The sequence below is a fragment of the Gekko japonicus genome, unplaced genomic scaffold (genome assembly GCF_001447785.1).
Source record: "Gekko japonicus isolate JY-2015 unplaced genomic scaffold, Gekko_japonicus_V1.1 scaffold3179, whole genome shotgun sequence".
In the NCBI taxonomy this organism is placed as follows: domain Eukaryota; kingdom Metazoa; phylum Chordata; class Lepidosauria; order Squamata; family Gekkonidae; genus Gekko; species Gekko japonicus.
Genome location: NW_015177107.1, coordinates 137,028 through 156,638, shown reverse-complemented (window position 1 = coordinate 156,638; position 19,611 = coordinate 137,028). Strand labels below are relative to the sequence as shown.

Here is a 19,611-nt window from a genome sequence, read left to right as displayed (position 1 = left end):
ATTTTTAATATGCTAGTTGTGATAATTTCATGCCAAGTAAAAATGTCCATAGTCATATTTTATGTTCCTAAAGTAACAGAATGACTTTCAATCTAGAAAAGACAAAAGAAATGCAAATGTAGCATTTTTTTCAATTTTTCTGAAAATTTCCGTTTCCCCCCCAAAAAAAACTGGGAAAAAAATGGGTTTTTTTCCGAGCTTCTAAATTTCCGGAAATTTTACATCTCTAGCTACAACAATGTCGTTGTCATCATCTTCTTGTTCCAGGCTGTTGAGTTAAGGGGCTCTCAATGCTGGAGCTCAGTTGAAGGTCAAAGAAGACGGGGACGGCAAAGGATGAGATGGTTAGACAGTGTCATAGATGCAGCGAACATGAAGTTGAGCAAACTTCAGAGGACGGCGGAAGACCGGAAGGCCTGGCGTGATCTGGTCCATGGGGTCGCGAAAAGTCGGACTCGACTGTGCGACTGAACAACAACAACAACAACAATGCTGGAAGTCAGGAGCCTTGAACTTGCTCTCTTTCTACTTTCATTTTCCACATATTCCCCCCCCTCCATGTTAGGTAGAGCTGTCTGCAGCCTCTGCTAATGATTCCTTGCTGGGGTTTGGTTGTCTTGGCCCCTGGCTGCTGGGTGCCGTTGTCTCTTGGCATGGGAGCAGACATAGGTCTTTCATTCCATTAACAAACTTTCCAGTGTGACAGTGCAGTTAAGCCTTTCTTCTGTGCCTTTTTGACATTGATAATGGGCAACTCCAAACTGGTCTCATTCCTGCTTTTTCCTGCTGGGGAGAAATTATGGGTACTCCCCCCCCAAATTGCAGTCCCATCAGCTGCATTTGTTATAATTTAAGAAAACTGCTCTTAAAAAGGGTTCTGGAACTGCATGTAGTGTGCACTTAATACCTTTAATCATCTAAAGGTTCTTGCAAAGGACAGAAGTGGGAAAGCGTTTCCATCCCCCAATGCCAGATGTTCTCGGAAGTTTAATGTCATTCAAGAGCTTTTAATCAAGGACTGTGTGTGCACACCCGTATATTGACTTGCTCCGTCTGTCTGTGTGTCTGGAGATTGGTTACCCAACGTTATCCTGATAATGTTTCCTGATTGCGTTAGTCCAAAGTAATATGAGCCAGCTACTAAAATAACAATGGCATTTTGCTCTAAATAAACACCACTTTTGGAGAATTTTATTACAGAGCCAAAACCCGTCATTATTGGCTTTTCAAATCCTGGCATCGACCTTTAGAAATAACGAGATTTTCTCCTTGTGTTAGTTTCTCCACCTTTCTGGGGCTGTATCTAAGGTCCAAACTCCATATTAGGGTTCTCCAGGCCCAGCTTGAGTTCCCCATAGCAGCTGGAGGGAACAGCTTTTAAAACGCTCTCTACATGGGGCTGCCCTTGTCGCAAATTCGGAAGCTGCAGCTAGTGCAGAATGCTGCGGCCAGGCTTTTGATGGGTCTCCCCAGGTGGGAGTACATCCAGCCTGTGCTAAAGTCACTGCACTGGCTGCCAGTAGCATACTGAATTCGCTTCAAGGTGCTGGTTCTTACCTTTAAAGCCCTTTATGGCCAGCGTCCGACATACCTGAGGGACCGCCTTTCCCCATATCTACCCCAGAGAGCACTACGGTCGGGGTCACAAAACCGATTGACCCTCCCGGGCCCAAAAGGTGCCAGGCTTGCAACTACCAGGGCCAGGGTCTTTTCAGTGGCGACTCCATCCTGGTGGAATGAGCTCCCGGAGGAGATCAGGGCCCTGTGGGATCTTTTACAATTCTGCAGGGCCTGCAAGACGGAGCTCTTCCACCAGGCCCATAATTAGAAGCCGCCACTACATTAACATCATAGTAACAGCTATAGTCTTAACATCTAACCTGCGCCGCCTGAATGTTAGGAAGATCAGGAGCGAAATGTTGGTGAGACCTTGTGTACACTCTCAATGTATGCCGCTCCCCCCCCAGCCGTTTTCCTGTGCAGAAACGGCACTAGGGGGAGTTAATCCTGAACAGTCGAAATGGGGGAATAACTAACCCCCGGGCTGTTTCTACACAGGAAAATGGCGCGAGGGGGGGGGGATTTCAAACCCGTTTGGTCTCTCCTTTATTTTTTGTAAAAGCCATTCCCCTCAGCTGCTCCGTGGCTGCAGTAAACCCGGCTCCAGCCTGTTAAAAACCAGGCCTGGCCCTGTGCTGGGACGGAATCCTGCCACATCGTATTATACCTTCCTAGTAGAAAAATGATTCTTAAAATGCTGTGGGAGTCGGTGATGCCCAATGGCTATATAGCCTGTTTCCAAATGCAGCTGGCTTGAGCCTCTGTGTCTCTCTCTTTAAAGATTAAGCCGTGGTGATGGAATGTTCTTCATGGTTCCCTGGCTGATCAAGACAGGTTTATTGGAAGCAGTTTGCGTGTGTGCAGACTAGTCAGTGAAGTGAAGCTCCGTCCTGTGGGGTGGTGGAGTGTTTTGGTGCATCCAGCACAAATGCAGGAAAAAGTCACTGCACCAAAGTCTCGGAACCGATAAAGGTGCATTCCTCTTCCATCCCCAGAGCTGGGCAGGGCCGTGGTAGAGCATCTGCTTGGCGTGCAATAGGTCCCAGGTTCAATCCCCAACATCCCCAGTTTAAAGGATGAAAGAGTTGGTGATGTGAAAGATCTCTACCCCCCTGGAGAGCCACTGCCAGTCCGAGGAGAAAATACTGACCTTGATAGACCTTGATATCAGTGTAAGGCAGCGTCATGTGTCTGTCGTGTGATAAATCCAGAGGTAGTAGGGTTTAGATTTCTTTGGGTAACAAAGTAGTAGAGACCTGCGGTGTCTTTGTAATATTTGTTTACTGTTGGGCAAACAGAGCATATTGGATACAAGGCGACCCATACAGCAGGGATGGTCCCTTGGCTCATAAGCTTTGCATGTGGGCAGTCCCAGGTTTAGTCCCTGGCATCTTCAGTTAAAAAGGGTCAGGTGGGAGATGCTGTGAAAGACCTCTGCCTGAGACCCGGGAAAGCCACTGCCCGTCAGAGAAGACAGTCCTGACCTTGATAGACCAGTGGTTTGACTCAGGTATAAGGCGGCTTCGCATGTTCATGGCAGAAAGCAAAACTGCTTATCCTGCTCTGTTGATTTCTCCAAGGAAGCAACCGTTTGGCTCCCTGAAGTCCCCCCAGAAGCAGTGGTGTCGTCAGCTGGGCTGGAGCAAGGTTGCAGGGATTTTGTCAGGGCCTCAAGCAGTGATGTCATTCACTGGGAGCCCCTTCTCGGCCTGCCTCCAGCAAGCGCCAGAAGTCCTTGCCTCAGTAGTTGGGCTTGTACTATGTAGGTGTGTGGCACTGCGGCTCAGTGTGCCTGGGCTGTAGAACAAGAGTGGTCCTGCCACTTCCACCTTCTGCTTAAGTGGAGTTGCCTCTCTGGCCTGCACAACCATCACCCCCCCACACACATGCTTTTGTTTGCTGGAATGTCAACATTTTCACAGTATGTGCAGCCCGGTACCCAGAAATGTTTTGTAAACTGGTGCCCCCGGCACCAGTTATACGTCAGCCGGGGTATAATGCTTCAGGCAGTGACGCTCAAGCCACACAGGCAGGCAGATACAGGCCTGCTCGCCTGCACCGCTGGACCCCAGGAGCACCGGCTGTGGCCTGTACTTGCCAGTCATGCTATGAGAGAAGGTGGGAGAGGAGTAAGTGAGCAATCAGCTGCCCACCGGAGCTTCTGCCTACTTGGCTGGGAGGAAGGGAGGGAGAAAGAGAAGGAAGGAGGTTCTTGCTTGCTTGCTCGCTCTTCCTGGCTGGCTCTGTCTCAGTCTTTTGCGCACGCAGGACCCTCTCACTGCCACCGCTGCCACTGGGGCTAGGGGGAGGCACAGCTGTTTGGGGAGGTGCTGACTTCTTTTAAGGGTGTCTGGTTGTTTGGGGAAGGTGCTGGGCACTCGTGGGCACCCCCGTGAGCACGGTCCTGAGCAATACTTCCTCTGAGTTGTGGGCTGTGTGAGCAAAAATTCTATTTTGTGAGCGACCGGCATTAAAGTTATGAGCGAGCGATTTGGCTGCTACATAAATTAGCCTTCCTTCCTTGCTCTGGAGCCTTCCTTCCTTAGCTAAGACGAAAATGTGTGAGCCGGAGGCTAAAAAACTGTGAGCTAGCTCACGCTAACTCAGCTTAGAGGGAACATTGGTCCTGAGTAGGCACCACATAACATTTGGCAGTTGGGGCCCAAACAGTTGCCCACTTCTGGTCAAAATCTCTAGCTCAAAACCTCCAAAGCTCCCCAGTTCAAACTACAGCAACTTTGATTGCTTGTACTTTCTGACAACTTGTTGGAAGTCTTCTTTCCAAGGCAGGAGAGTGAAAGATTTCCAATCATTAGTTCCCATTCAGAGGACATCAGCACAGCAAGCTTGAAAAGGGGATCTTCTGGCACTTTAAAGAGCAGCTGTTGTGTTGTGGCGCACATGGGAGAGGCACAGAATTATACTATAATAAATTTGTTAGTCTTTAATATGCCACAATACTTTAAAAAAAATGCTTACTGCAACATACCTAAGTGACTGTCCCCGTGGAACTTATTAGCGGCAGTCGGATTAACGAAGGATGGTAACCCAGCAGCTATAACAACATCACACACATGCGTGCATATAAGAATACGTACACCCATCAGTCTCAGAACTGGCACACACATGTGCAGCAAACGATGTCAGCAGTTCTCCCCTCACCCCTATATTTCTTTAGATATTTTACTTTTCTCCAAAGTGGCTATCAAAGCAGCCTTCAATATCATTATTTCCTCCTCCTTTTTATCCTCACAACAAGAACCTGGTTAACCCGAGAGAGTAAGCTTTCTTGGTAGACTGGGAATTCGAACGTGAATCCACTAGATAGTAGTTTCGCACTGCGACTACTACACCATGCTGGCTTTATGCTCCAGGGCCAGCACACAAATGCACAGCTGGCCCATAACACAGGCCAGCACATGGAGAAAACACCTGTGCGTAGCTAGCCCCAATGTCCTTCCCTGGCCTCACAGAAGGTTACCTTCTGCCATTCCTGTGCCGTTTCTGCTATGTTGGCTTGTCTCTGCTGATCAGGCTAAGGGCCAAAATAGAAGAGACGGTGTCCTCGTGTCTGCCACAGTGACACTGCAGCGCTCCCTCCAGTTTTTGTAAACTGGAACACGGGTGCAGCTCTCAGGCTGCGTCTGTGCGCAAGGGACAGACTTGTAGAAGAGCACATGCTGTGCATGCACAGAAGGTCCCAGACTCAGTTGCAAAGTCCTGGTCAAGCTGCGTCTTCATAACTCTGAAAGGCTGACTGCTTCTGGATAACCTACAGAAAGAAAAGAGGAACTGCCATTCAAGACAGAATCAAGATAACAGGGTGATCTTGACAGGCTGGAAAACTGGGCTAAAACTAACAAAATGAATATCAACGGAGATAATTGTAAAGTTCTGCATTTAGGTAGGAAAAATCAGTTGCCTAATTGTAGGATGGGAGAGACTTGTCTGGGCAGTAGTATGTGCAAAAAGGATCTAGGGGTCTTAGTAGACCATACACTGAACTTGAGTCAGCAGTGTGATGTGGTAGTTAAACAGGCAAATGCGATTTTGGGCTGCGTCAACAGAAGTATAGTGTCCAGATCATGCAGAGTGATGGTATCGCTTTGCTCTGCTCTGGTTAAGACCTCACTTGGAGTACTGTGTTCAGTTTTGGGCACTGCTATTTAAGAAGGACGTTGACAAGCTGCAACATATCTAGAGGAGGGCAATGAAGATGATGAGGGGTCTGGAGACCAAGTCCTGTGAGGAAAGGTTGAAGGAGTTGGATATGTTTACCCTGGAGAGGAGATGACTGAGAGGCGATATGAGAACCGTCTTCAAGGACTTGAAGGTCTGTCTTGTAGAGGATGGTACAGAGTTGTTTTTCTGTTGCCCCAGAAGGTCGGACCAGAACCAACGGGTTGAAATTAAATCAAAAGAATTTTTGGCTAAACATTAGGAAGACCTTCCTTATGGTTAGAGCAGTTCCTCAGTGGAACAGGCTTCCTCGGGAGGTGGTGGACTCTCCTTTTTTGAGGTTTCCAAACGGAGACTAGATGAACATCTGACAGTGATGCTGATTCTGTTAGGCAGATCATGAGAGGGAGGGCACGAGGAAGGGATGAGCCAGTGCTTGGCTCTTGTGGCCCTTTCTTAGGCTGCGGTCACAGTGGAGGCTTGCCGCGATCGGGATGCACCTCTGATTGCAGTGGTTTAAAGTGTTGCGGGGCAGAACAGTCAGACAGCGCACCCTGAGGCGGTTTCCCTGCACACTCATCTGGTGGTCGGGCATTCACATCACTGCAGATCCTCAACCATGGAGTGCGATGCTCAGTTGTTTTTTGTTTTAATGCAGGCGGGTGCATGTGCATATGCGCTCTTGCGCATATAGGCAGCGACTTCTTAAAAAGTGGCGGAAACAGATCTGCAAGTTCCGACTTCCCTCCCAGGAGAGTTCATACATCTGGGGAAGTGGAGCAGAAGTGCGGGCAACTGTAAACACTAGACTGCCCCAGTGCCCGATTACTCCACGTCCAAAATGGGGCAACACGGGGTGCTGACCACTGGGGCACAGAAGGCAGATGTTGCTGTCTGAGTGTGCTCTTTAAATCTGCAAAGGTAATGGCATTATATTGCGGCAAACCACTCGTGGGACTGCAGCCCCATATGCCCTGGGTAATGCTGGTCGGCACTTTGGGGTCAGTAAGGAATTTTCCTCTAAGCCAGATTGGCTCAGGTATCCTGGAGGTTTTTGGTGTAGTGGTTAAGTGCGCAGACTCTAATCTGGGAGAACTGGGTTTGATTCCCCACTCCTCCACTTGCACCTGCTGATGTGACCTTGGGTCAGTCACAAGCTCTGGCACAGCTGTCCTTGAAAAAGGAGTTTCTGTCAGAGCTCTCTCAGCCCCACCTACCTCACAGGGTGTCTGTTGTGGGGAGGGGAAGGGAAAGGAGATTGTAAGCCGCTCTGAGAGACCGAGTGAAGGGCGGGGTATAAATCCAATCTCCTCGTCCTCCTCCTTCTTCTTCCTCCTCCTCCTCCTCCTCTGGGCATAGAGCAGGGGTCACTGGGAAGCAGGGTTGAGGTAGTTGTGTATTTCTTGCTTTATGCTTTAGTTGAACTAGATGACCCTTGAGGTACTTATGTTTCTATGTTCTGAAGAGCTGATATAGCATCTGTGCACCTGAAACTCAAAGAGAAGAATGCACTCCCTGAAACCTATGCCGAATTTTAAAATCAAACTATACCGACACAATAGTTTGCTCTGTTTCTACTGGCAAAGTGGTTTTTCCTGTTTTCGCCACATATTCTCATACAGAAGAGGTCTCTGTAGGCCATAGTGTCAAAGTCTGTTGTTGAAAATTCCTGTATTTACCTTGAACAGAATTTATGTCTTTGTATTTTATTTGTTTTAATTGTTCATTTCAGTCGTGCTCAGTTATGTTTATAAGCTGCTTTTGGTCTCCACTGGGGAAGAAAGCAGGGCAGTGTGTGTTTGTGTGTGTGTGAAGTGCTGTCAAGTCGCTTCCCACCATTGGCAACCCTGTGCATTAATGACCTCCCAAACATCTTATTGCTAAGAGCCTTGCTCAGGTCTTGCAAACTGAGGGCCGTGGCTCCCTTTATGGAATCAATCCATCTCATGTTGGGTCTTCCTCTTTTCCTGCTATCCTTCTCCTTTCCCTAGCATGATTGTCTTTTCCAGTGACTCTTTGTCTTCTCATAATGTGACCTGTCACTGCAGCCAAGTCCTGGGGGGAGAGAAACGGAACCAGCTACCTGATCTGCCGAAGATGGTAAAAGGCAGAACTGGCAACTGTGGCCCCAGTCTGGTGGAACAGGCTCCCAATCGAGTACAATTTCACAGGGCCTGCAAAATGGAGCTGTTCCACCAGACCTTTCGGTGAGGTTGTGGGTGGCCATTAGATTGGCCTCCCTGCTTCAGTTTCTGCTACTGATAGGCTGCTACTGATAAGATCTTTATAGCTCGGCCACAGCCGACTGTACCCAGTTTTAGGATTGTTGGATATTTAATTGCTACTATTCCCATCTTTTTGGAGCTGCGGTGGCTCAAGTGGTTAAGACGCTAAACTGCAGGCTGTGGAAGGTCAGTAGTTCAGCAGTTCGAGACCCGGGTGCCGCATGATGGAGTGAGCTCCCATCTCTAGTTCCAGCTCCTGCCAACCTAGCAGTTCGAAAGCAAGAAATTGCAAGTAGATAAATAGGTACCACTTCGGTGGGAAGGTAACAGCGTTCCGTGCGCCTTGGTGTTTAGTCATGCCGGCCACATGACCACGGAAACGTCTTCGGACAGCGCTGGCTCTTCAGCTTTGAAACGGAGATGAGCACCGCAACCCTAGAGTCAGATTTGACTGGCTTTCGAGCAAGGGAACCTTTACCTTTACTATTCCCATCTTTTAACTGTTTTAACTGTTTTTATTGCTTAATATCTTTTTAATCGCATTGATTGTAGTTTATTGTTGTAAACCGCCCTGAGCCCATTCACGGGAAAGACAGGATATAAATTTAAATAAATAAATAAAGTAGGATAGGCTCAGTGTAGTCATTTTAGCTTCTAAGGGGGAGTTCAGGCTTGAGTTGATCTGGAACCCACTTCCTAAATAATGGTATTCTTCGGGCATCCCAGGCTGGGAAACCCTTGTTCTCAGTCAGAGCATACAGGGTTCCCTATGAAGCAGCTTCAGTTGTTCACAGGCAGGCACGATCATGCAGTAAAATCTTTTGTGGGCCAATAAAAAACCCTTTTGTGAATTTTATTTGCAACACTTGTCAATGTTGCGTGGGTGTCATGCTGTTTTCCCTCAGACTTCACTTCCAGGTCAATACCCGCCATTGTCGTGCATTTTCTTTTCTTGCAGGCTGAATATCTTGCTGGATGGCATGAACCCCTTCTATTTCCACGCTGTGAATGTAGCCCTGCACTGCCTGGTGACGCTGCTGCTGATGTACACTTGTGACAAAGCCGTTTTCAAGGACAGCCGGCTGGCTTTTGTCACCGCCCTGTTCTTTGCTGTCCATCCCATTCACACTGAGGCTGTAAGTATGCGAGCGACCCGAGAGTCTATTTTTCTAGTTCCATGGAAAAACACAGCATCTTCCCAGCAATGGAAAATGTGATCATTTTGCCACAATAAAATGTGGAACGCTTGCTTACTTTGGAAGGTCCAGCAACAGAATAGGGCTGTGTTTAAAGAAAATAATCAGCATGACAAGGGAGATTCAGAATCAACTTTCAGTGCTTGTCAGAATCTAAAGACTCTGGAGCTGTGCGGGCTTGTTTGAAAGAAAAGCCTGTTTAGTTTGACCAGGCTTGCTTCCAACATCCACGCATAATGATTTTGCTTTAACTCTACGAGCAAAAGATGACACGGGAGAGCTGCGAATAAGTCTTCTGATTTTCTGTTTTTAAGAAGTCTAAAACAGGCACGAGGGCTATGAATCTGATCAGAGGAGAGGTTCTAAGGAAAGAGGGCCTTTAATCTTTCCCCTGTGTCTTTGCCTTCATCTAAATAATTCCCTTATCTGGTATTTGCCTTGTGGGTGGGGTGGGGAATGCTACAGTGTCATTAAGACCGGTGAAACAATGCCGTGTACCACTGCTCCAAACAAAATTGGAGCTCCTGTGTCTCTTCTAAAGTTGAAAGAAAAGGAGGAGATTATGGGTTGCATGGGGCTGGCTTTTGTACTTGGTTTTATCCAATTCACTTCCTTACAGTGGCTACTGTCCCACATGGCCTTTGTGCATGAAGGTCCCCTGATTCTTGATGTTGCCTTTTTTTGATGGTCAAAGGGAACCCCTTCTCTTCTTTCTTTTTATTGTGAGAAAAAACTGGTTGGATACAACCTCGTATCACGGATCTTATGTATCCTATGTGGTTTGGCCCTAATTAAGTGCACCGATCAGCATTGCTAGGGATAAACACCAGGTGGTTTCATTGAAGGATAAGAAGAGTGTTGGCTGCAACATGCAGCTGAAAGGACCCCAAGACGTCTGTCACACTGAGAGATTGTTCTGCCTTCCCTCAGAATTCTCTTTCACACATCTGTCATTCTAAAAACTCCCCAAATTACATTGTGTCTGAGAGTGTTATAAGTGTTGGAAGGTGGCGTAGATTGGGATCATGTGCACAGGTCAGATTTAGAAGCTCTGAGCAGAGGCAGAAACATTGTCCAGCTAATCATGGTGGTTAATTCAAAAGTGAATTAAATGCTGGTTTTAAAAAAACGAGTAGATGCCACCACATCAAGGAAGAATGTACTAGCTGTCAAAAGTTTGTCTTGAGCACACTATTTTAATATTTTTATCCAAGGAAGAGAGAAAAAAAATTCAAGCAAAATCAAACTCATTTTCAGAAATTGATACCTAATGTTTAGGATCTGGCCTTTTAAAGAGCTGGGGGCGGGGAGTCTTAGGTTTGTGTAAGAACTCTACTAGCGTAAGAACTCTACTAGTCAATTTGAGTCCGGTAGAACCTGAGAGACCCACGAGAATTTTAGGGTATGAGCTTTTCGAGAGTCAATGCTTCCTTTATCAGATACAAGTGGGAATGGAGAATCATGAGTCCTGATGTCCCAGTCTGAAGGCGAGAGGGGTGTTGTAAAGAAAAGGGGTCAGGAGTGGCTGTTCAATTGCAGACCAACACAGCTGCCTTCTGAAACTAGCTCTACTAGTGTTCCTGTTGGTTGCAGTGGGATTTTCGTGGGAGAATTTCCTGGAGGTCTAATTTCTCTAAGCCTGTTAAACATACCATTTCCCCAAAAACTTGTGTCAGAGCATGCCTTCCATGTTCCCACAGTTCCTGTGCTTTATAAAATCCTGAATGTGCTCTAACTTTTCTCTGTCCGCACGAATAACGTTCAGTACTTTTGTTGGGCTTGTAAGAAGTGTGTCCATTCTTAAAAACCAAACATTTCTTCTTCTTCCTCAGTCTGTCCATCCATCTCTTCTAGTTCCCAACATTCCACCCGGTTTCCCCAGAATTCCCTCACGGTCAAGAAACAAGCAAGGGCAGGGCCATTCAGATAGAGCCTGCATGGCGTAGGGGTTAAAGTTTTGGACTGGGATCCAGGGGTTCCAAGTTGGAAATTGGAATCCCCATGCTGCCGTGGGTGACTGTGGCCAGACACACACTCTCGGCTTGGCCTACCTCGCAGGGTTGTTGTGAGGATAAAATGGAGGAGATTGATGTAAGCTGCTTTGGGTCCTTGTTGGGAAGAAATGCAGGGTGTGAATAAAGTAAAATAAATAAGGAGAGGCATGCCTGCTTTCCAGCCACTGTGAGACCCCTCTGTTCTTCTCCCATCCTCCAACCTGTCAATCTGCAGGGTAGTTTAAAGATGATCAGGGAGCAGCATCCTTGCCAGTTAAAAGCGAGGTGCTCAGTGATCAGCTGGCATTGTTCATGAAGCATTGTAAATCCCAGCTTGCGGTTTCCTTTGCTCTTCTCCAGACCAGTTCTTAAGGGGGATGCGAATGGTTGAGGCTTAGGCAGGCATGAACGAAATGACGCGCCTTGCTGAGATCCTTTCAGGAAAGATTATCTTTTTAATAACAAAAGAGGCCGTGAGCTTTCCAGATTCCTCCCAGGCTGTTTCATGAGTTAATCAGCCAGAATAATGCACCTTTTTGGGGTGGTGGTGGTGGGAAATCATTGGTTGGAAGAGGAAGGGGGGTTGATTGGAAGCACGAGTTCATACAGTGAATATGTATGTTTGCTAGTTCAAGGTAAGAATTAACGAAGGAGGAACGGGGAGGGCAGGAGGCAAATACCAGAACTCAGAAGACAAATTAACTTACTGTGAGCCAGGTTTCGAGACAGGATTTTAAATTTTTTTGTTATTTAAGAGGAGGTAAGCTGTTGAGCTAGCACAAATAAATTACCAAAACTCACCAGTTTTGAGACTGGGAGAGCTCCCCTTGACTGTGCTGTGTTTGGTGATTAAGATTTATTTATGAATGGGGAATTATTGACCTTTTGTTAGCAAAGTTTACCACAGTTAGGAATGACTTTACTGGCCTGGGGAGAGAGGGTTTTTCCTTAAGTCCATTTCTCACTGTAGTAGTATTATGTTTTTTAAACAGCCAGTTGTTTTAACCTTGAAGACTTGCAGAGTTATGAAGATCCTGGGAGAGGTGGAAACATTTTCAGTGCTACAGACACGGTTTCTTTGCTGCTAACTGTTCTTTTCCTTGAAAAGCCAAGGCAGTGGGAAGGTAAGGTATTGTAAGGCTCTTTGAGACTCCTTGGGGTAGAGAAAAGCAGGGTATAAATAAAAACGTCTTCCTCTTCTTGTCTTGGAAGCTTTGCATTATCCTGGAGACCTCATTATATAATGTTGAAAAGGTTGCTTCCGGTGGGGGCAATTGGGAACAGAGGAGTAATAGAAGAGAGGGTGCCAGTGTTTCTCCCTGCCCACAATTTTCTTGTTCCAAATTTCCATCTTCAGCAGTTCTTCCTCAATGGAATTTTTTAAGATGCATGTTTTCCCACATTTAAAATTACATGGGAGAAGTGTTGAAATACGCAAGGTCTATAGTGCACCTGCTTGAAGAAGATCAGAAGAACAGCCTGTAGGGGACATCTGAAGGACCGCTAGTTAGCATAGCTAGATTAGGGACTTCCCACAATTTCAAGTTATGTCCTTCCTGTCTCCTGATTGGCTCTTTGGAGACCTCCTGCTCCAACTGAGCCCTTCCCCTTCTTTCCTGCCTCTCACAGCAGTTAGTCAGTTAGTTAAGCCTCTCTCCCTCTTCTTTCAGAGTTTATTTCTTCTTTAATAAACTGAGTTATTTTCATTAAACGGTTGGTGCTCTGTTCCTTTGCATGTTTAAACTCTGCCAACAAGAAGCAGCCATGAAAAAGCTTTGGTGTGGGAAAAGGGTTAAGAAGAAGAGAAGAGATTGGATTTATACCTCGCCCTTCACTCGGAGTCTCAGAGTGACTTACAAACTCCTTTCCCTTCCCCTCCCCACAACAGACACCCTGTGAGGTAGGTGGGGCTGAGAGAGCTCTGAGAGAACTGCCTTTTCAAGGACAGCTCTTGTCAGAACTATAGCTTGCCCAAGGTCATCCAGCCAGGTGCAAGTGGAGGAGTGGGGAATCAAACCCGGTTCTCCCAGATTAGAGTCCGCATACTTAACCACTACACCAAACTGGTTAAGTGCCCTTGCTCTGCTTCTCTGCTTGCAGTTGTACCATCTTCCAAAGGTGCTTTTCTGAACAAGAACTGCAGTTGTGACACGCATTAGTGTGGGGTTGTGGTTGTTGGACTAGGATCTGGGAGAGCCAGGTTCAACTCTCCAGTGTGGTATGGAAGCTCTCTGGGTGATGGTGGGCTAGTCAGACATCCTTGGCCTAACCGACTTCACCGGGTTGTTGTGAGGATAAAATGGAAGAAAGGAGTACGATGTAAGTAGCTTTGGATCCCCATTGTGGAGAAAGGTGGGGGTAGGGTTGCTAAGTCCCCTTGTCACGCTGCTGGTGTCATTTGGGGGGCATTCCAAGGGTGGGCTGGGACATCGCGCAACACACTGATGTCGCCTGAAGTGATGTCGGGGGCGACACTCTGCTTTTTGGGCAAACTCTATGGTAAAAATGGTGTCAAGCCATAGAGCTTTGCCCCAAAAGGAGAGTGTTGCCCCCCCATCACCAAAACGCTGGCGTCACTTCTGTGGAAACAGAAGTGTGTCTGCACTCAGTGAACATTTAAATGGTAGAATTCACTGCCTGTGGATGTAGCAATGGCCACTGGCATGGATAGCTTGAAAGGGAGATTACACAGATTCATGGAGGAGAGGTCCATCGTCGGCTTCTAGTCAAGGGAACCTCCACATTCAAGAGCAGTAAACATTTGAATATCTGTGCTAGGAGGCAACATTGGAGGAGGTATCTGTGGCTGGTTGATTGGCCCTTCAGCCCCGCCCATTGGTTCTTTTTCTTGGTCATGCTAAGGATTGTGAGGAAATTCTAGGAAAATCGGGTGGAATGTTGGAAACTTGGATGGAAGAAGAAGAAGAGGAAATATTACAAGCTCAATTGATATTAAAACACTGTTCACGTGGACAAAGAACAGTCAGAGGCCTGGACTAGATGGACCATTGCTCTTAATGAAACGTAAAACACAGTGCCGTTAATCTTTACTCCCTGACAAAATAGTAATATCCTTAAATATCTTCTGGCAGGTATGAAGGAGAGACAAACGTCAGGAAAAAGTTTGTTACAAGCGTTTTATTATAGCGTTGTTGTTCAATTATTAATGTAACGTGTTTCCATTTCTTCCTCAGGTAACGGGTATAGTAGGCAGAGCAGATGTCTTGGCCTGCCTGCTATTTCTGTTGGCGTTTCTCTCCTATAATAGGTACGGCTCTTTTTTTTTTTTTATGGCTGGGGTACTTCTTTGTCTGGGGCGGGGGAACAAATAAATAAGACATCGCTGCTAGGGGAATCTGCTTTATCCAGCCAAGCCCTGTATAAAGCACCTTCTGTAACCTTATTTCTTTTCCTCTTTCTTCTGTCTTTGCAGTGGGTGGGTAGTGGTAGCAAAGAGCAGCTGCTCAACTATGTGCATTAAATTAAGGGAATTGGATTTGCTTATGGCACATCGAACCGCAGGAGACCAGCATCCCCGTTGTGTTGCCACCTGCATCAGTACCTTAGCAGTGTTCGCGGTGCACACCTCTCACAGGCAGTGCCGCTTTTCATTTACCACTGTTGCAGGATTTAGAACTTTGGTGGCCTTTTTTAAAAAGAGAAAAGACATTTCTGAAGGGAATCCTACAGAGTGGAGGAACAGCAGGGGAAGGGGCCCCAATCCTGCCTCCAGGCAGTTCTTCCCTGCTTCAAATGCCTTCCCCCTGTAGGGTTTCAGATGCCTCTACACAAAGGAAAGTATGCCTGGAATTGTGTGGTAGACCGGCAGAGAAAACAGCTGGAGGGTGTGTGGATGATTTTTGAGCGGCGGATCAGCAGGTGGGGAGACATTTGTCACCTCTCCCTTCTGATGCTCTTTTCCCTTCGCATCTATTTGCATAATATTTAATTGAGCCTCAAAGTGTGTGGCAGTTCCTGGGGGTGGTATTTGTCTTTGAGGGGGGAGAAGAACGTACCGGCTTTTTCTCAGGACACTCGTGGCTGGTGCTGTCCCACGCAATCTAGGAGTGTGACGATTTGCCCTGTTCACCTCCTGTAGAATCCGAACCCCCAACCCAAGGTCTTGCGCAGGCGGACTTAGTCTTTGTTCATACTGGTGAGTGTGGGGAGGGGGCAGGCCCCACAGGCCTGTACACCACAGAGCTTTCACTTCTTTTTAAGCACTTTGGGTAGGCCCGTGAGTGAGCGGAACTCTGGTCTGGAGGAGGCCTTAGAACCTCCCCATCAAACGCGATGTTTTAAGGGACCAGACCTTGAACTTTGCAGGAGACTGTTTAGCAAAGTCAGTGGTAAGACTAGGCATGTATACAGGGGTCGTTTCGTAGAAAAAGAGCTAGGGGAACTCATTAGCATAACTCATTAGCATATGCCACACCCCCTGACATCACCGGAAGTGTGTCATAAGGCCACACCCCTGACATCACCGGAAGTGTGACATAAATACTTGCAGAGTCAACCCTGCTTAGCTTCCAAGATCTGCAGTTCTTGAGCTGATGGGGACCTCTGGACAACCTGGACAGTTGCAACGCTAGTCTTAGTAGACTATACCTCCCCTCAAAAAAAACAGTGCTTTTTAAAAAGTATGATGGCCAATGACGGGCCCGGCGATGGACCTGCAAGGCCGGCGGGAGTGCAAGGAAGCCCCACGAAGGCCCTCCCTGGCCCCAGGCAGGCAGGGGTGGGGAGAGGCGGGGAGGAAGCAACTTACCCTCCCTCTTTTCCTGCCTCCTCCTGGCTGAATGAGGTCCGGAAGCGGGGCGGCCGGAAGCAGGGGGCGGGGCTTCATCATGTGCCCCGCCCCCTGTACCTCACCCGGGGGAACTGCGATCCCCCGCGATCCCCCCCGAAATGACCTCTGCATGTATATCCTAAATGGCTCTATGAAAGGAGATGTCCTGGACGAATTCACCTTTATGGCAGGGACAAGAACTAGTACAGTCAACTATATGTTGGTAGATAGAGCATCGCTATCCCTGGTGGACAATATTCAAATTTGCCCCTATCTAGAGGGTGATCATTTCTCACTCCATCTCCAAGTGTGCCTAGACATGAAGGCTATACATACAACATATCCTATAAATATTACGCCGATGGAACGTCAAGGCTGTCATTTTAAATGGTCCTCTAAGCTCGACCTAAAGGTGAAGGAAATTCTAACAGCTGAGAATCTCCAACTTTTCTGCCAAGCCTTTAAAGCCCCTTTAAATCCAGAACAGTCATTAAAAATGTATGACGACCTGATTCAATCATTAAGGTCATTCCTAGCATGCTTTCCGGAAGGAAGGCAAGCCGTGATGAATTTTCCTTCAAAACCATGGTTTGACCAAAGCTTTATTAAAGCTAAAAATCCACTGCATATAATTCAGCAAGGAGGGCTGAGGAAAAGAATAGGCAGGAAACCTAAAGCCTTCTTTCGGCTAAAAAGAAGGAATTTAAGCTCTTGGTAGATAAACGAAAGAAAGAATACACTAGAGAAAGGTGGGCCTATCTAATTGAAGCAACCAGGAATAAAAATACATCTCTATTTTGGAGACTGGTGTCCAATAATACATCAAGAGCTGCTTCTCTGTTAGCCTCCTGTATCCCCCCAGAAACATGGAGGTCCTATTTCCAAAAAATGTATGAAGACCCCATACTGTTCTCTCCTGTGTCTACAATAGAAAATTTGGAAAAAAGGGCCTCAGTATCTGTTCGAGAGGTTCTAGATCAAATTAGGCCTGAACCTCTCCCTAGATGCTAAAATGACCAAGCTGAGGCTATCATACTTTGGTCACATTATGAGAAGACCAGAGTCACTGGAAAATACAATCATGCTAGGAAAAGTTGTAGGCAGCAGGAAAAGATGAAGATGGATTGACTCTATCAAGGAAGTCAGGGCTCTCAGTTTGCAAGACCTGAGCATAGCTGTTAACGAGAGGACATTTTGGAGGTCATTAATTCATAGGGTCTCCGTAAGGCAGAAGCAACTTGATGGCATCTCTCTCTCTCTCATGCACACACACACACACGCACACACACACAAAATAAAGCACTAAAAAATTACAAGTTCAACAAAAGCAACCACTTAAATGCTAAAGTCATCTGTGATCAGCGATTGGTAAAGTACAGGGAAGCCCTGTAAATGCACTGGAACTTCTAGGTCAGTGAAGAATTTTGTGTTGGGGAATATGACTTGTCTGCGGTTGAACTGTCTCCATACTGGAAAGCCTAATCCTATTCAAGTAAGGGTTATTATGTGGATAAATAAATAAATAATTAAATCTTGTAATTACTGGGAATGCCTGTCAAAATCTCTGTGCTGTGAAAGTAAAGAATGGCAGTTTGCATGCTTTAAAAATGTTTGGTTTCTGGCAGCTTTACATGGAAGATTAATAGCTTGCAGAGTGCTTGCTTCTCTTTAAAGGCTTTTCCTTTTCACATTAAACATAGTTGTGTTCAAGGTTTTAAATCTTGCCCCAGTATTTGAGGGGAAATTCTGTAATGTGGATTGATCTACTGTGTAAAACATGTCGAAAATATTTCAAGATGACAGTAGGGGGGAAGGGAGAAAAACAAGAACTATGTTTTTGCCCGTTGCTTATAAAGCTGAACTGAATTTTGTGAACATTTTCGTGCATCTTAAAGTGTGTCTCCATTTTTGGCAGCTGTTTTCAGGTGGGAGAGATGCTTGAAAGGGCACAAAAGTGTGTGTGGGGGGAGGAGAGTCCCCCATGGCCCTGCTTCCTGTTTAGCCTTGCCCAGATTTTCCTCCGAATGAGGAGTCAAGACGGGTTGGGGACGTCTCTGCGTTGCTGGTGATGTTCCCTGTATTCCACCTTGCACTGTGGGGTTGGTTCCATTGGTGTCCTCTAGTGTGGCAAGACAAGGGACAGTCTCGTGTTGCCAAGGCAACCAAGTGTCCCATCTTGCTGTACCATGCTGTAGGGGTGAACAGTGACAGTCAGGCTTGTAGGGCAGCAAGGCAGGGAACATTGCCTGGTTGTCTTGGTAACCTGGGGACAGGTCACATGTCTCCAGTGAATCCTTCCTGGTGCCTTGCCTGAGGGTGTTGACCCCTGATGTAGGCCCTTCCCTTCCCAACTTGAGGGTTTGCTGATGTTCCTCCTGTCTTTGATTCTTTCCCTCCTACAGCTTCTGTTTTTCTTCCTGGTTCCTCTTCTGTCTGTCTCTCTCTCTTTTTTTGCCCTTGTTTCTGTCTGCCTTGCTATTTTGCTCAAACATAAGCCTTTTTTTTAGTCTGTTTTATGATGTACGCTGCCCTGCTAACTGCCATTATACTGAGGATTTCATTTCTAATTTATGGAAATCTGCTTAATAGACAAACAGTGACTGTGTTTATTTTTAGTTATTTCTTGGGTTCTCCTTGCAGGAGCGTGGATCAGCTTTATGTTGGGGAACATTTCCCTCCGACTGCTTCTCTCTTCTTCTTGCTGCTTAGTTTATTTCTTGGGACTTGTGCAATGCTGGTAAAGGAAACGGGGATCACGGTGTTTGGCGTCTGCTTAGTATACGACGGCTTCCTGCTTTCCCAGAACAGACTCCGATTGTGAGTGAACAACTTTTTTAATTTCCAATTCTTTCAATTTGTTCTCATTGGCCTATCAAATAAATCCACAAAATGGATAAGGCCACCAATATGGTTGGAAAGCCACCTGACTACATGTAAATGTGTTAGTTACATAGCGATATACTGATTGCCTTGGAGGGGGGGGGGAAGAACCATCCATGTAGTCACCTGGGGTGAGTAATTATTAACTCCAGGTGACCAAGCAAGGAAGCATCTCAAATACTAGTGGCTGTCTTGTATTAGTCCACGAGATATGAAAGCAGGTGGGCTTAGTGCTTTTGTGGACTTATTTATAAGGCTGTAGTAAATGCCTCACAGTACCTCCTGAAGCGGTGCCACACCCTTTTAAATGATTCCCTTCAATGGATTTAGAAGGTCGTAGCACTGTTTAGGGAAGTGCTGATGGACATGTGATATCCATCTCAAACAGAATAGCTGGACATTTTGTATAAGCAAGAATGGTAGAAAACTTTGCTCAGTGAGAAGTGATGCAAGTCGCTGGTAGTCCTCAAGCTCCAGGAAAAGGATGAGGTAGAAATGTAAAGCCAGGATCCCATACTCAATGTTAAGTGAACCTGAGGACTTTAATATCCCCGGTGGTGTATTTTTAATTCCTGGGATTGGGGCCATCGTCCCCCTGGTGTAGAGAGCCAGTTTGGTGTAGTGGTTAAGTGCGCGGACTCTTATCTGGGAGAACCGGGTTTGATTCCCCACTCCTCCACTTGCACCTGGCTGGATGACCTTGGGCAAGCCGTAGTTCTGATAAGAGCTGTTCTTGAAAAAAAGAGCAGTTTCTGTCAGAGCTCTCTCAGCCCCACCTACTTCACAGG

General features: G+C 46.6%; 1 protein-coding gene across 1 annotated transcript in view; it reads left to right on the top strand.

The window, feature by feature from the left end:
* LOC107124792 (transmembrane and TPR repeat-containing protein 1-like) overlaps positions 1 to 19,611 on the top strand; it is an 87,035-nt gene that overhangs the window by 14,945 nt on the left and 52,479 nt on the right. The window contains exons 2-4 of the mRNA XM_015428302.1: positions 8,923 to 9,100; positions 14,349 to 14,422; positions 18,584 to 18,760. Of these exons, the coding sequence (XP_015283788.1) occupies positions 8,923 to 9,100; positions 14,349 to 14,422; positions 18,584 to 18,760 (429 nt within the window). The remainder of the gene's footprint in view (positions 1 to 8,922; positions 9,101 to 14,348; positions 14,423 to 18,583; positions 18,761 to 19,611) is intronic.